The following is a 17,911-nucleotide window of genomic DNA, read 5'->3' as shown; positions in this document are numbered from 1 at the left end:
GTCATGATTTTTTTTGTCACTCTGGCTTCAGAGTGGGGCATTGATGGGGCTGAGGGTGAACTCTCTACTACTGCTTGAGGTAGGGAACGTTGGAATACCACGAGAGTAGAGTAGGGGAGCAAGTTGTTAAGGTCACTACCACAGTTACTGACTCTCTGTGACAAAACACTTTGTCCCAAATTACAAAGTAGGTGGTATTCACTCCACTTTGAAATAGAGATGGAAAAAATCATTTGGAGATGAGAAAATTAAGGTTAAGGGTGTTTAAAATGACTTGCTCATGGCTATAATCAGATCTGAATTCAGATTGGTATAAATACATAAACCTAGCTCTTTTGGCCACACAGTGAAAGTCTCCTTTCATGAGTTACTGTATTTGCTTCACCTGTGCAGTGTGTAATTATAGACATCAGGTCTTTTAGCCCTACCCTACTAGCTACTGCTAAGGAACTACGTATTTTTACTAAAGAGGGAACTAAATCAGCCTATTGGCAATATGAGTGAAGTTACTTCTCTTCTTGGGCCTTGTGTATGAAACATCGGAGTATGTTTCCTTCCCTGAGATAGACTCAGCATAAAATTAGAAGGCTGCACTTGTTCCTTTCCTTAAAAGAGCACCGCCCCCCCACCCCACCCTTGCCACTTGTTCATCTCGGGTCTCTTGAGCATGGACAAGAAAAATTAAAAGCTGCATTGTCTCATGATAGTTATGTAATCTTTTGAGGTGTTCTTCTTTCAGCTGGTTTGGGTGTCAGAAATTATTCCGTATTATTAGGTTGGTGCAAAAGTAATTGTGGTTTCGAACTGAATTTTAAATCGTTATAACTAGGCTCCACCCACATCTTTATTAATCAAAATAGGAACCATTACAATCAACACATTTTTGCCAGCGAGAAATAAGTTTGTGTATTCCTGTAGCGTAAAAATCCATGCCTCGGGATTCAATGAACTCTTGGAAAGCATTTTCGCATCCTGCTGGTTGTGACGCGTTTTCCCTGCAAAAATTGTCGAGATGCTTGAAGAAGTGGTAGTCAGTTGGTGAGAAGTCAGGTGAATGTGGCGGATGAGGCAAAACTTCGTAGCCCGATTCGTTCATCTTTTGAAGCGTTGGTTGTGTGACGTGCGGTCGGGTGTTGTCGTGGAGAAGAACTGGGCCCTTTCTGTTGACCAGTGCCGGCTGCAGGCGCTGCAGTTTTCAATGCAGCTGATAGATTTGCTGAGCATCCTGCTCAGATGTAATGGTTTCGCCGGGATTCAGAAAGCTGTGGTGGATCAGACCGGCAGCAGACCACCAAACAGTGATCATGACCTTTTCTGGTGCAAGTTTGGCTTGGGAAGTGCTTTGGAGCTTCTCGGTCCAACCACTGAGCTGGTCATCGCTGGTTGTATAAAAGCTACTTTTCGTCACACGTCACAATCCAATTGAGAAATAGTTCGTTGTTGCTGTGTAGAATAAGAGAAGATGACACTTCAAAATGATGATTTTTTTTGGTTTGCAGTCAGCTCGTGAGGCACCCACTTACCGAGTTTTTACCCTTCCAGTTTGTTTCAAATGCCGAACGACCGTGGAATGGTCGATGTTGACTTCGTCAACTTTTCTAAGAGGATCAGCTTCGATGATTGCTCTTAATTGGTCGTTGTCACCTTCTGATGGCTGACCACTACGCTTCTCATGTTCAAGGCTCTCGTCTCCTTTGCAAAACTTCTTGAACCACCACTGTACTGTATGTTCGTTTGTAGTTCCTGGGCCAAATGCGTTGTTGATGTTGCGAGTTACCTCTGCTGCTTTATGACCCATTTTGAACTCGAATAAGAAAATAGCTCGAATTTGATTTTTATCTAACATAATGTCCATAGTCTAAAATAAATATAAAATAAACAACAAGTAATAAGTCATTGGCAAAAAAAATAAAGTGATAAATGCACATTAAAATGATATAACATAACCACAGTTATTTAAGGATGTATTCCAATAACTGACCCTCGAACAGCATGGGTTTGAACTGCACAATCCACTTAAAAGTGGATTTTTTCCAATAAATATCTGTACTGTTTTCCATCCACGATTGGGATGGCATTCCGCGGATGTGGAGGGCTAACTGAATACATTTATCTACACCATTTTATATAGGGGATTTTGGTACCCACAGGGGCCCTGGAATCAATCCCCCACATGTACCAAGGGACAACTTAAGTTTTGGGGAGTCAAGTTACACGTGGATTTTTGACTGCGTGGGGGGTTTGGCACCTCTAACTCCTGCATCGTTCAAGGGTCAACTGTACTTGACTTTACATTGGTATTGATGTCCTCAGTACCAGGGTTTGTTTAATTCCTGCAGAAGATGCCTATTCCTTCCAGTTATTCATTTATTTACTTGTATAATTCTGGAGTTACTTCCCTTGAGCTGTATTCCTTCCATTATGGGCAGTGTATCCTATTTTTCTTCTCTGCCATTGATTCATTATTTACAAAATTAAACTGTCAGGACTCTCTGATTTTTTATATTTTCCTGAAATAAAATCTAAGTTTTTGTTTTAAACAGTACCATGTTCTGTATATCTTGTGGGTTTTTCAAAACTTTCTTACTACCTTCAAAGGAAAATTATACTCAGATTTACAAGGAGATACTATGATGGTGTCTGTATCTCTTTTACCACATCTTTTCACCAGACGTGTGTGCCATTTACTTTCATTTTATGGGTTTTACTTTAAGGGTTTTATTGGTTTGGTTTGGTTTGGGTTGGGGTTTTTCTGATTTGTTTTGTTTTGATTCTAGGTACTAAACCCTAGACCAGATTGTTTCTCTCTCTCTGACTTACAGCATATTACATATACAGGTCTGCAGTCTCGATTTCGTAATTCCCAAATTAAAAATGTGTGAAAAAGTTTTTTCCATGCATTTGTTACCAAAACTAATGTGACAACACTTCTTTTGAACTGACATGAAACCATATGTAATCTTTATCTCACTTTGTGTGAATAGTCATGTTTCATTGTGTTTGGTTATGGGATGCTGCCTCTAACTTTTCTGGTGGTATTACATCATATATGGCGTATTGTGTTACCTTTTTAAAACCCAAAAGATTTTTATGTCTGAAGCATTTGTCCTGCAGTGTTTTGGGTCAGGGGTTATTGACCTATATCTATATTAATAGCACTGATTGAACTACAGTGTTCTGTGGTTATTTGTTCCCTTCTCTCTCTCCCCTTTTAGAGTCCAAGCTAAGAAAGCTTTCCTCTTTTGAGCTACAGACCTAGGTTTTTGGCATAACCAGGGTGGATACTTAATGTTGAAATTGAATACCATTAATTGGGGCAGACTTCTACCCAGATAAGTTATTGAACTGAAGATTATAGCATATTTTTTCACTTGGTTATATGTTCTTTTAAAAAGCAGTCTCTTTCCTGTTCTTTTTTTTTTTTTTTTTCTTACTGGAATCTTGGCTCTACCATTTACTAATTCACTCTTGAACAGCTCACCCAACACCTTTATACATTACTTTGTTTTTTTGGGTAAAAATTGTGTAATCATTTTGCTTGTCTCAAAGGATTGTTGTGAGGGCTAAACAAAGTTGTTTCCTGGAATTTAACATTCCCTTTACTATTACTGTAGCTGTTACTGATTCATATCCTGTTGGTTACTTTACTAACATATAGTCAACCATTCCCTCATTAATGGATTTTGAGGTCATTTTCAGTGCTTTGACACTTTTAACAATGCTGTAGTTAATCCTTGCATATATGTCCTTAAGTCCTGTGGCCTTATTTTTGTAGGATAGATTAAAGTGGGATTGTCATACCAGTGGCCCCTAATACTCGTATATATATATATATATATATTATTTTAATGGATACTTCCATGTTACTTTCCTAAGGCAGAACTGAGAAATAGCAGGATGGAGTGGGGAATGGTAGCAGTTTTCAGTCCCACCAACAGTCTGTAAGAGTGTCCATTTGCCTAGAACCTTGCCATCAGAGTAGATCTTAGCAGCTCCTTTTTTTTTTTTTAAAAGTAATTATAGGTTCACAGGAAATTGTAAAAATAATCCCATGTATATACCTCACCTAGTTTCCTCTGGTGGTAACATCTTACATAACTGTAGTACTATACTGCAAGACTTGAATCCATTTGATTTTTCCCAGTCTAACCAATGGTATCTTGATGTAATTTGTTTTCCTTTGACTATTATTACGTTTGGGCTTTTTTTGTGTGTGCAATTGGCCATTTACATTGCGTGTTTTATGATCATTTGTTCATATTTATCCATTTTTTCTACTTGGTTCCTTGTGTTTTCCTAAAAGAAGCTCTCTTAGAACTATTAATTTTTTTGTCTGCCATTTGACTTGCAGTTGCCTATTCCAGCTTCATATACTTTTATAATCTTGTTGATCATATTTTTTTCCTGTATAAAAATTTTTATTCAGTTTCTTTTGTTTTTGATTGTTAGGTTTTCTCTCGTGTAGAACAGAGATACATACAGGTTTCTGTATTCTGTAGGTTGTACTATTTTCTTTTAATGCCTTTTACTGTTTACATTTTTGGCTTTAATCCATTTGGCTATGTTTTTGTATATATTGTGAGAATTATTTTCCCCAGATGTACAACATGATAGGTCAACACTAATTATTAAATAAATTACTTTATTTAGGACTCTTTCAGTTCTTGTGACTTAAAACCTCCAAAAAATTACAAAGGTAAGATTGGCTTAAGACAAGGCTTGATACAGTGGCAAAAGTAATACTGCTGAAAAAACACATTTCTGTTTTCCTCTTTTCTCAATTCTGCCTTTTTGGGTGTTGAATTTTTCACTATAATCCTTGCCTAGGTGTTCCTCAGTCTGTCCTGTGTGTTGTTCCACTCCAGTTCCAGATAATTCCCCCACGATCACATGATGACTGAAAGTTTTAGGCATGACTTCTTCATACTCACTCAGAGGAAGAGTCTCTTTCTAAAGCTTCCCTGGAGAGCAAGTTTCCTTTCCCAAATGCCCAAGTAAATAGCAGCTTAGCTTGTCGGCCTGGATTAATCAGGTCATGTTCCTGAATCTGTGGAGATGGGGAGTAGGGTACATACAGAAATGCTGATGGGCTTTTGCAACCAGAAAATGGTGCTTTAACAGTTTGGATTTATACCTGTGATGAGCATGGGATCAGTTCCCTGTCAACTACATGAGTGAGGGTGGGAGAGGGATAACCTTTCACAGGAAATTTTAGGTAGTGTTTCCAGAAGAAGAGGGAACAGATGCCAGGTAGTCAAACCACAGGTGACTGTCATGATGCTGTCTTCTTCCTACAACACAGAAATAGTACCTTATTAGGATCTATTTCTGCATTTGTCTATTTATCCTGTTCCAGAAACATACTGCTTTAATAGTGGCGTAGGGTGCATTTTAATACCTTCTTAAGTAGTTCTCCCATCATCCCTATCCGTCCAAATTTCTTGGCAATTTTTATATATTTTCTTGATAAAAACTTTGGGATTCTGACTAGAATTGCATTATGTGTATTTTTAACGTGGAAATAACCAAATTAGATAAACATAACTATGAAAATCAACGTGGAGACACTCAAAACTTTCATCAGCAAAAGGTTTTTCTTTATTTTCTTTGTTGTCCTCCGTCTTCTTTCTAGTTTTTGACCCTCAACATTTCCACAGTACCAAAGGACAGTGGACGCATGACCCTGCTTTCCCCACAGAGAACTCTTATCTTTAGGAATACCCTAGATAACCTAGTAGCCTCTTCTGTAGGCGTATTAGGGTTCCTAATAACCAGCAGTGAACCAAGGGGGAGAAGAGCTGGAAATGCACACATAACTGCCTAGTCCCTCAGATATTCTGAGAAACAACTTAAGGATGCCACACATCACCGTTTCCATTACGGTTTATTTTGTTAGATAAGTACAAGACGATAGGAAAATGAAATCTGATTAAAATTAGAAGGGGAAATAATATATTTTACAGGAAATTTATTATGTACCTGAAGCTCTGAAAAATATGGTAAATGCATGTTAGAATTAGTAAACATTTAACTAAGTTGTTACATAGAAGATAAATATTCCAAAGCTTACTTTTAAGTGATCTCATGATAGGTCTAAATACAAGAGATCATTGCAGTGTATACAAATACTGGGGGTGCCAAAAAACTATATGTATACACAAGTGGACACTTTGGTCAACGTTGCTCAAGCAGTGGTTTGCTGTAATCAGAAGTGTCTGGACGCTGCTGGTAACCACTTTGAGCACCTCTTGTAATTGCAGAAGTCAAACGTGACTTGTATTCATCTTTTGTTATTGGTATATATTGAGTATTACAATTTTAATACAGTTTTCCTTTCTTAAAATGTGTATACCTTTTTTTTGGCACCCTCTGTATAGAATCATTATGTTGCACACCTGAAACTATATGTCAATTATATCACAGCAAAAAAATAAAAATAAAAAACAAAAACAAGAGACCATGGAAATGTATTTGTTACACAAATCAGATTTAATCTGGTGCAGCAATAGGCAAGGAGATTATTAATGGTTTTTATTTGAATCTGTGTGCTTTCCAGCTGTTTTACTTCTGGACATTTAAAGCTTGTACTAAATGAAATAGTCTTTTAAAAAAATTTCGGCTTCATTGAGATATAACTGACAAAATTGTAAGTGAAATAGAATCTTTATACCATATATTTGATACTTCTGCGAGATAAAAGCTTTTCTTGGCTTAATTGTTTGATACTGGATGAGGATTAAGAAAATTAAAGAACTATTTTTTCTTTAGACATATGGAAATGAATTCTACATCCATGGCAGTCTCTCTATGGATTGATAGACTTATAGTTTATTAAATGGGTGTTGACTAGTTATATCTTAAGTCAGTGTTACATTGGATATTCAGAAACGGAAGCTAATCCTTGTGTTGTTCTTCCTGTTCTTTCCTTGCAGTGGGACTTCCCCTCTTGCGTGCCTGAATGCAATGCTGCACACCAACTCGCGAGGTGAAGAGGGCATCTTCTATAAGGTTCCTGGTAGGATGGGAGTATATACGTTGAAGGTAAATATTTTTGTTAGGGACTCATTGAAAAAGTAAAACATGAAGTGACCACGTATAAATAATATTTTGCGTCATAAAGACAAAATTCTGTTCTTGAAGAGCTTATTTTCAGGAAGAGAGAATATTTTCAAACCTGTATTTAATGCATTTTTTAACTAATCTGTAACCATCTGTAGGTAGATCAGAAAAGTAAATTTATGTTTTATTCTTTATGATAATATTATCTTGAAAGGATGAAATGAAAATGACTTCCAGTAACTTTTTCAAGGGCCACATAAATTTGAATAATACTGAGAGTTACCGAGGAGCAATACAGCCCTGATGCTTCATATTACCTTTTCATTTAATTCAGAATTGTTACAACTCAGAATTGTGGTTATTATTCCCTTGCTATAAATGAGAAAGCCCAAGTTCAGAAGATTGGCTTTCTTATCCAGTGTTGGCCAAATAATATCAGAACAGAATCTGAACCTAGATCTGACTGAATTCCCAAGCCTGTGTTCTTTCTACCATAGCAAGTTTGCTAACTTCTAATTCCTGCACTGAGAAGGGACCTTGACATACCAGTGTCTTTTCAGTCACAAACAGGAGAACCAACTTAGATGAATGAGCTTGAGTAAAACAGAATTTATTGGTTCACATATCCGAAAATTCTAGGAAACTCTGCCTACATCCAGGAGCTTAAATGATGTGATGAGGAATGGGTAACAGTTGATAACAGATGTTACCAGATCTGTCCACTTTCTTTTGGCTTCTTTCTCAGGCAAGCTTTCTCCTCATTGTAGATGACGTCACTCCCCCCACCCACCCCACCCCTATTCTGCAGGCTGTAAGTCTGAAGAGCAAAGAGACTGAGGCACTAAAGCAGGAGTCCTTCAGTTAATCTTGATTTGGCTGACTTGGTTTGGCTTGGCCCATGTGTCTATACATGAATGATTCTGTTGCCGAATGTATTGATCTCTTAGGTTCATGATCACCCTTAATGTGAGGTTGAGGTTAAGCCAGCTGAAGCCAGATATATTGAGAAGAAGGCTTGCTTCACGAAGGAAATTTATCAGCAGGAGACTTAATGCTTGGCATGCAGTAACTATGCCCATGTGTATGTGGGACTCGGTCCTTCTTACCTTTTTAGCTTTGAGCTGTAGTCATCACTATGCTCAGTGGTTGTGTGTAGCTCACTAACATTAAAAAGATCTAACTTACCCATAATGCCTCCTTTTTATATACTTTGTTCCTGGGGTTACAAGGCTATAGTCCCACATGGAGCTTTCTGCATTTCTTTTAGGTTTTAGCTGTTCTAGACTTTCAACATTGTTAATAACATGTATTAAATGCTGGATACTGTAGAGGCTATAAAGGATAAATGTAGTCCCTGAATCCTTGAAGCTCACATAGTTATTAAAATAATTGCACAGTGACAGAACATACTGTATTATAAAATACTGTACTATAAAGTACTGCAATAGTATAGGGAAAGAAAGATTAATTTTGAATAATGAGATCTAGAAAGTTTTTGAATTTGTTTTTCAAACTTACAAGATTTGAGCAGATAAGTAATGTGAAGAAGGGCCTTCCAAAACAAGGGAATCGATTAAGCAAAGGCACCAATAGAAGGATTCAGAATGAATTTGAAAGTAGAGTAAATTGGAGCGGTTAGACCATAATCTCTCTGGGCTAGTGTGGTAAGGAGTCAAGGGTTGTAAACATTAGGTCAACATCAAACTTTGGAGGCTTTTGAAAGCCTAACTGACCAATTAGAGAGAAAGGGAGAGAGGGAGGAAGGTGGAAAGGGGGGAGAGACAGAAGCAGAGAATGTGTGTGTTGAGGAGATGGCAGAGGTTTTTCAGGAGAAGAGCATGGTCAAATCGTGTTTAGGAAGATAATTAAGTAGGACAGGTTTAAGAGTAAAGCAGGAAGACTTGTCAAAGAGATAGTTATGGTTGTTTGGAAGAGATAATTGGCTTGAAATACGAGAGTAGTTAAAGAGATGGAGGCAAGGGACATTAGAGAAATAAAATATATACTATTTGGAATGAGTGAAAGAAAGCATAAAATGATTCCAAAATTCAGGGCATGAGCAAGTTGATCCTGGAGGGATCACAAGTTTAAGAAATTAGTTATATTTGGATTTAAAATACTTGTTGAACTTACAGGTCAAGAGGTCTGGCTGGCAACTAACTCTATAAAAGTTGTCCTGCATTTTGAAGGAAAGAATAGAAAAATATGGGATATGTATTTTAAGAAAGTGTATAGCATAAGAAATGGCACTAGGATATAAACTTAAGTGGAAAAGAACAGTTCCTTTCTGGATCAGAGTTTACTATCTTGGCTATGTTAGGAGTGCCAGTTATAAGTAGGAGGGTCACATGTCAGAATTAAATTTTTATCTGATTATAGAAATAAATTATGTGGGGAGATAAAAAGTATATTGAGAAGAAAAAGAACCATCCATAATTTTGTAACTTAGAAATAACATTCATTAATGTGTTTATTTATATGTGTATATTTTAATATGTTACATAAATACATAGTGGCTAATATTTGTTGGGCTCTTATCATATGCCAGGCACTATTTTAAGCATTTTACATTTATTAACTCATTTTATTTCAGAGTGATCTTTTAAGGTAGGTACTATTATCCTCATAGACAGGGAGACTGAGGCATGAGAGTTTAAAATTTTGATCAAGGCTACACAGTTGAAAAGCCAGAATTTAAACCCAAAAGTCTTAATTTCCTCGTTCTTGATCTCGCAGCTATCCTGTTATCTCTCGTACATACTATGCTGACACAGGTATCCTTTCTGACTAACATCCTCACTATCCAGTTCAGAAACCAAAGATTCATGTGATTAAAAAAAAAAAAAAAGAAGATTTTTTTTAATATGTGGTTCTTGCTACTTACTAACCAATATTCAGGAACCAATTAGATTCAAATAATGCACTATCTCTTGCTATCCAGACTCTTAATTGAATTCAAAATTAATGGTACGTAATGGTACTAACATACATACAAATTCATATATCTTTTACATGGATGATGGATGTATATACATGGTTTACAAAATTATTATATAATTTTTTTATCCTGAACAGTTAATCATTTACCTGGCCTTACCTATACCCAGTTTTTGTCTAATTTAAGCCTCTGTGTTGTGCCTGCCTGCGATTGTCATGTAATATTTTTGCCTTTGGCCATAGATGGAAACATTGGCTAATTTGAGCCAAAGAAGAGAGATGACAGGAATTCAGAAAATATTGCTGGTTCTGCTACTGAATCCTATAATACTGAAAATTAATCAGCACAATTAAGTTGCAACAATGCATGTCAGAGATTTAATTGCTATTTGCTGAAATGGTGATGACTAATCCTAATTGGATGCTGCATTTTCAGAAAGATGTGCCGGATGGGGTGAAAGAGCTATCAGAAGGTTCAGAAGAAAGCAGTGATGGTCAGTCAGATTCCCAGAGTTCTGAGAACAGCAGCAGCAGCAGTGATGGTGGCAGCAACAAGGAGGGAAAAAAGAGCAGGTGGAAAAGGAAAGGTAAATCCACCTGATCCCTCAATAAAGTACTGAGCACTGTAGGACAAATGTCCGTGTTAGGACTTCCTCCTTTCCAAGCCCCACGTCAGTCGGTCTCTTTTCCCTCGCCCTCTAGATCAGTACTGTCTAACAGAATGGCTGCAGTCATGGAAACGTTCTGTATGTATGCTGTCCAGCCCAACACAGCCGCCCCTGGCTGCATGTGTCTACCGAGCACTTGAAATGGCTAGTGTGACCGAGGAACGAAAGCTTTAACTTGATTTTTACTTAAATTTAAATAGCCACCTCTGGCTAGGGGCTACGACATTGGACGACATGGCTCACTCGGATTTTCTTTGCCTCTTAAATCCTCTCACCTGAAATTTCAGCACTTGCTACTCTTAACAACTCTCTCCTTACTAGGAAAAGAATGCTTTTCATTTCTACAAGCAAAGGCTGCATTCAATCTGCTGGGCTTTGCTCTCATGCCCTCCTTGATGTCTGCTCCATAGCTTACCCGAAAACCTTCCTGTGAAGAATAATGTCTTTGTTGCTGCAGCTTCCCTGGGGTGGATTTTCCACCTAAGGATACATTTTTAGCTCCTATTCTTACTAATTTATCTGTTGCTTCTTGTCAAAGTCTTGAAGAGGTCGAATTGTTTTTACCCAAACAGCCGTACATGGCAAGACAGGTTTTCAGCCAATTCATGATGGTTCCTTTATAAGGACTGACGCAAAGGTTTTTCGCTCTGGACTGATTTTCCAGAGCAAAGCAGACATCCAAGAGTTTCCCTAGCTTGGATATCCTCTTAGGTTTGAGTTTTAGGTGAGCTGTCTTTGGATCTAGAGGCTGGGGTCACATTTGTTAGAATACTTGACTCGTTAATTTTAAGTGCCTTTAGAACTACTGATAATAGAACTATATCAGAAAAAAAACCTTATTCACTATCATCCTTGTGTTAATGTGTGTGCTGCTCCTGGAGATAATTGAGATAATTGGTGGCATCATCTGTGTTCTCTGGTGCTGTGACTGCATTTGCAATTTGGCCAAATTTTGTGATTGTGAGGATTTTAGCTTTAAGATCCCAACCAGTTGGAGAGCAACCCAGATCTCAAGACAAAGTCAAGACCTCTGACCAATATTCTAATACCTATTTTTAGAGTAATCCCTGTCAGTAGTGAAAGGAGGTGTGGGCCAGGGCTTGTATCCCTGTGTGCACTAAGGACATTTTCTGGACAGGCGCAGCCAAACATGTTAAGGCTCTGTCTCTCCCCTCTACCTCCCCAGTTTAAACTTTTCTTTTCAAATTTGGAAATTGTTGATCTAAGATTAGGAACCAAGCCAAGTCATCAGGCTAGAGAAACAGCAATATTCATAAATTATGGATGTGGCTGGGAACAGGGAAATCAATATTAAAGGAGACCAGACTAATAAACTGGAAACAAAATCATGGTGTTTGGAGGTCTTTACTTTTCAATAGCTACATATGCTACAGTAGCAGATTTGAGTAGTAGCTGTCACATGGTTATTTGGAGATGAGAGGTGTACATGTCACATGGAATTCATGTTTACTCTAGCAGCTCTAATATTAAGAAATGGATAAATGCTGACCTACCAATAATGAAGAATGATTTAGTCTCACAGAATGTGCTTCTGTCATTCATGGGTCATTCATATGGCATAGATTATGTATATTTTTAGCTAAATATTATACATTTATCAATGTTTTTATAGTCCAGTGCAAATTGAAGTAGAAAATTGGTAGTAGTGATAGCAGCATGCAGCAAAGCAGTTCTAAATCAGGTGCATTACAAATAAAGGTAAAGCAAACTAATTGTGCGGAGTCCTTTTTCTTATTTTGGGTTTTTACTCTCAATCTGACATCACTTTATTTCAAATGCATTGTAAGACAGGAAGAACACTGAGATAGTATCAAACCCACTTCCTTTTATGTACAAAAATAAAGAGCCTTGACAGCAAAACTGATACTTCAGTAGTTGAAAATCGATAGAAAGTATCTAGTTATAGGTATACCTTTCAGCCAAATAGGAACAGAGAACAGAACTTTGACATTCAGTCCAATATTAAAACTAGTTTATTGATATCCATGTAAAGTGGAAAAACTTAGAAGTTTGTAGTTTGGATTCCTAATTTGCAGACAGGAAACAATGTTCAGAGAAGAGCTTTTTGGAATTCCAAGCCAAGGTAAGGTGAAATAACTCCAGAAAAATAGTTAAAATCAACACTTTCTGTTGCTTTTTTTTTTTTTTTTTTTTTTGGTAGGATCATAGCTAAGTGATGTCTCTGCCTTTTCCCCCCAAATGAAATACAAATATTGCTGCATAAAGCAACTACAGTATTATTTTTATCTTCTGATAGTGAAAAGTTTGTTAGATTTTGGTCTGCTTTTAAAGTGTCTTAAGAAAAAATTAATTACCTGAAATAAACCTTTTCATCTATAAGGAATTATTAATTCTTTCCAGGAACATGATGTAATGTTAATTTTACTGCTTGTTCAGAAACTACTTTAAATCAGGACATTTGATACATACTGTGTTTGGATTTATGTGGACTACCACAGACCCCCTGCCCACTAATGTTATTTATATATATGTATGTGAAGTTGGAAGGAGATGATTCTGTATAGAAACATCTGTTTAAAAAGTTTGCAGGGGAGAAAAAATCCTTTAGGCAAATTTATGTGCGGAGAGACCTTTGGGAGAGATGTTATCTTCTTTCTGTGGTGGTTGGTGGGTGAGTTGGAGGCTTTAGTTCTGTCTTGTATTGAAGACACTGCGCTGTTGGGATTTGGATAGTTAGGGTACCCAGGAGCAAAGGACAGTTCAGCTATGGCCTCTCCATCTTTCGTTAGGGGGCTGTTTGAATATTATCAAGAGCCACAGTCTGCCCAATTTGGAGTAGATTGCACTTGCTATGGGAAGAAGGTATTTAGAGCTAAAAGGGTCTGTTACTTTTGGAAATGAAATTCCTCTAAAGAAAGACTGTCCAGAAAATAAGAATTCTCCTTTAAGAGAATGATTACTATTTTTGAAGATTAAAACAATTTTTGAAACTTAAGTTACCAGTATTTTAACTGTTAATCCTTCAACTATATAAAGCTAATTTTTAATTTTGATATTACTGCTCCATTATTTCTGGCAGTCTCTCTAATACTTTAGAGGGACCCATTGAATGTTTTCAGGACAAAATAAAACATTGTCAATGATTATTTACTAAAGCTTTAAATTCAAATGTATATAATATGAATAATAATATGCTTTTGACTTGTTCGATATAATAATCAACTGTTGAAATTTAAAATTCTCAGTAGTATAATATATCTGAAGAGTAGTACCTTCTGAATATATATGTTCAGTGGGTGGTACATAAATATCCAACAATCTGAAACTACTTCAGTAAACTATGTAAAACTGGCTTTAATGAATACAAGCTATAAAATTTGTTTTAAATATTTTTCTAAAAACAATTTTAAGCTTTTTTTTTTAAAAAAAATGTCATTTCTTGACTAGATTGCTCTGTTTTTTTGGGTGACTTTTTAAAAAGTTAAATAATAAGTAACTGCTGATCTTTTGACCATAATCTGTTAATCTTTTGTTGCTATCTGTTTATATGAAAGCAAGCATTTTTGTTTCTAATCAGATTATGTTTTTAAATGAGTGCTTTTAATCTGTTGAGCAGCTCATATTGGAAGACCAGTAGATCAGGATATAATCTTGAGAAGTATTGTTTAGGCCATTCATTTATTTACAAAGCCAAGGAAACATCTCTATTTAAACTATTTGCTAGTTAGTCTTTCTTCAGTATGTACTATTTGCCAGGTATTTGGGAAACCAGTTTGAGTAAGGTGTGGGCCCCTCCATAATGGTAGGTGTGGGCCCACCCATAATGTAAAGTATGGGCCCCACCCATAATCTAGAAGTATAGAAAAACGAGCAGATGATTAGAAAATAACTTCATAAGTAACAGGAGTTTATCATATTATACCATCAATAGAGAAGAGAGTAATTAACTTTATCTGGGTTAGTAAGTATTGTATGAGCTGTAGAAAATTTTAATATACTGTCCTTTCCTTGAGAGTATAACCTCTAGTGATGACAGGATATATCATGGAAAGAAAACATATAAAGGCAAGAAGGTGGAAATGTGTGTACAGTGTTTTCAGGAAGCAATGGTAAGAAAAGTTTGGCTGGAAGAGGGGATTTTTGGGGAAAAAAGGGGAAAGAAGTTGGGATCAGATTGTTATTTAGTGCTGATCTCCATTATTTACAGGTGGTAGGAATACATGAAGTTATTTCTTGGGGAAATTAAGATATGTCATATGGATCAGAGAATAGCAACTCTGTTGACTCAAATTTTCATAGCCACATACCAAGAGGAACAAGATTTTTGTTTATAGACCGCTTTCTGTTGGTTTTATTCTCTTGTCCATTTAGTATGAGTTAATATACTAGCTTCTTTGATTTGTTTTTCTACTTACTACTGTTTCCGTTAATTCTAATCACTGGTATATAGGTTGAAAGAAGTCACTTCCATTCTACTATCTCAGTTCTTATACAGCATACCTCATTTTATTGGGCTTCACAGATACCGCATTTTTTTATACAAATTGAAGGTTTGTGGTAACCCTGTGTCAAGCAAGTCTATCAGCACCATTTTTTCCAACAGCATTTGCTCTCTGAGCCACATTTTGGTAATTCTCACAGTGTTTCAGACTTTGTCATTATCATTATCCTTGTTATGGCGATCTGTGATGTTCTTGTTGTAATTGTTTTGGGGCACCAAGAGCTGTGTCCAGGTAAGATGGCAGACTTGATCGATAAAATGTGTGTGTCCTGACTGCTCCACCCACTGGCCATTCCCACCTCTCTCCCTCTCCTCGGGCCTCCCTATTCCCTGAGACACAGTGATGTTAAAATTAGGCCAGTTAGTAACCTTGTGGTGACTTTAAGTGGTCGAGTGAAAGGAACAGTCTCACATCTCTCGCTTTAAATCAAAAGCTATAAATGAGTAAGTTTAGTGAGGAAGGCATGTCAGTAGCCAAGACAGTAGGCCAAAAGGTAGATCTCTTGCACCAAACAGATAGCCAAGTTGTGAACACAAAGGAAAAGTGTGTGAAGGAAATGAAATGTGCTATCTCAGTTAACACACGAATGAGAAGAAAGTGAAACAGCTTTATTGCTGATATGGGGAAAGTTTTAGTGGCCTGGAAAGAAAATCAAACCAGCCACAACATTCCCTTAAGCCAAAGTCTAATCCAGAGCAAGGCCCTAACTTCTATTCTGTGAAGGCTGAGAGAGGTGAGGACGCTGCAGAAGAAACGTTTGAAGCTAGTTTGAAGTTGAGGTTGGTGCATGAGGTTTAAGGAAAGAAGTCAACTCTGTAACATCAAAACACAAGGTGAAGCAGCAAGTGCTGATGTGGAAGCTGCAGCAAGTCATCCAGAAGATCTAGGGAAGGTCGTTAATGAAGGCATCTACGCTAAACAGCAGGTTTTCAGTGTAGACGAAACAGCCTTCTATTGGAAGAAGATGCCGTCTAGGACTTTGATAACTAGAGAGAAGTCAGTGCCTGGCGTGAAAGGACAGACTGACTTGGCTCGTGTCAGGGGCTCATGCAGCTGGTGACTCGAAGTTGAAGCCAGTGCCCACTTACTGTTCTGAAAATCCGAGGGTCCTTAAGGGTGATGCTAAGCGTTCTCTGCTCGTGCTCTGTAAATGGAACAGCAAAGCCTGATGACAGCACATCTGTTTACAGCATAGTTCACTGAGTATTTTAAGCCCACTGTTGAGACCTACTGCTCAGAAAAAAGTTTCCTTTCAAAATATTACTGCGCATTGGCAGTGTACCTGGTCACCCAAGAGCTCTGATGGAGATGTACATCGAGACGAGTGTTGTTTTCATGCCTGCTAACAACATCCATTCTGCAGCCCATGATCAAGGAGTAATGTCAACATACCAAAAAGAAATGCATTTTATAAGGCTATGGCTACCATAAATAGTGATTCCTCTGATGGATCTGGGCAAAGTAAATTGAAAACCTTCTGGAAAGAAAGGATTCACCATTCTAGATGTCATTAAGAACATTAGTAATATGTGGGAAGAGTCAAAATACCAACCTTGATAGGAGTTTGGAAGAAGTTGATTCCAGCTCTCATGGATGACTTTTGGGGGTTCAAGACTTCAGTGGAGGAAGTAATTTGCACATTTGGTGGCAACAGCAAGAGCTAAAGTGGAGCCTGAAGATGTGACTGACCTGCTGCGATCTTATGGTAAAACTTTAATGGATGAGGAGTTGCTTCTTATAGATGAGCAAAGAAAGCGATTTCTTGAGGTGGAATCTACTCTTTGTGAAGATGCTGTGAAAATTGTTGAAATGACAACAAAGGACTTAGAATATTACGTAAACTTAGTTGATAAAGCAGCAATAGGGTTTGAGAGGAGTGAGTCCAATCCTGGAAGAAGTTCTGTGAGTAAAATACTGCCAAACACCATTACATGCTCCAGAGAATTTGTTCATGGAAAGAAGAGTCAATCGATGCATCAGACTTCACTGTTGTCTTATTTTAAGAAATTGCCACAGCCACCCCAACCTTCAGCAACTACCCCCTGCTCAGTCAACAGCCATCAACACCCAGTCAAGACCCTCCACCAGCAAAAAGATTACGACTCGCTGAAGACTCAGATGATGGTTAGCATTCTTTAGCAATAAAGTATTTTTAATTAAGGTATGTATGTTGTGTTTTTTTAATAATGTCGCACAATTAATAGACTACAGGGTAAACATAACTTTTATATGTACTGGGAAACCAAAAAAATTCGTGCAACTCACTTTATTGCCGTGGTCTGGAACTGAACGTGCAATGTCCCCGAGGCCTACCTGTTTAATACTATGTTAGGGGTGTTTATTTCAACAAAAGTAAGCAAGAGAAAGCAGGTGGAACAGTAATTGACAAGAACAATGAAAACTACCTCTGTGTGTAGATGATATAATTATGTATCTGACAAACTCAAAAGAATCAACAGAGATAAAAATTGATGAAGAAGGGAATTTAGTAAAGTAGCAGGATGTAATTTTAGCATTGGCAAATGGCCACCAAATACAAGGATAATAATCAATGAAAAAAAAGAACACATTTGCAATAACTACATCAACAACAACAAAAACTCTGACCTTTGTGTATGGTGTGTGCAAAGGTGTTGGAACAACTAAATAGCCAAAAAGATGAAAGTGGATTTATTTCTCACACCATACTCCAGGATAAAGTCCAAACAAATTAAAGATATAAGACTTGAAACCAGGTACTAAAGGAAAACATGGCATGGATTC

The 17,911-nt window shown here is 37.2% G+C and overlaps 1 protein-coding gene across 4 annotated transcripts in view; it reads left to right on the top strand.

Moving 5' to 3' along the window:
* ASXL2 (ASXL transcriptional regulator 2) overlaps positions 1-17,911 on the top strand; it is a 122,108-nt gene that overhangs the window by 62,030 nt on the left and 42,167 nt on the right. For 3 of the 4 annotated variants that reach the window (XM_019712756.2, XM_074331791.1, XM_019712757.2), the window contains 2 exons: positions 6,933-7,041; positions 10,433-10,583. In XM_019712756.2, coding sequence (XP_019568315.2) covers positions 6,933-7,041; positions 10,433-10,583 — 260 coding nt within the window. Of the gene's footprint in view, positions 1-6,932; positions 7,042-10,432; positions 10,584-12,599; positions 12,769-17,911 lie in introns of those variants that run through there. The other variant, XM_074331792.1, reaches the window with a different exon arrangement.

The sequence above is a fragment of the Rhinolophus sinicus genome, linkage group LG05, assembly GCF_036562045.2.
Source record: "Rhinolophus sinicus isolate RSC01 linkage group LG05, ASM3656204v1, whole genome shotgun sequence".
Classification (NCBI taxonomy): Eukaryota; Metazoa; Chordata; class Mammalia; order Chiroptera; family Rhinolophidae; genus Rhinolophus; species Rhinolophus sinicus.
This window is presented reverse-complemented; position numbering and strand designations above follow the sequence as displayed.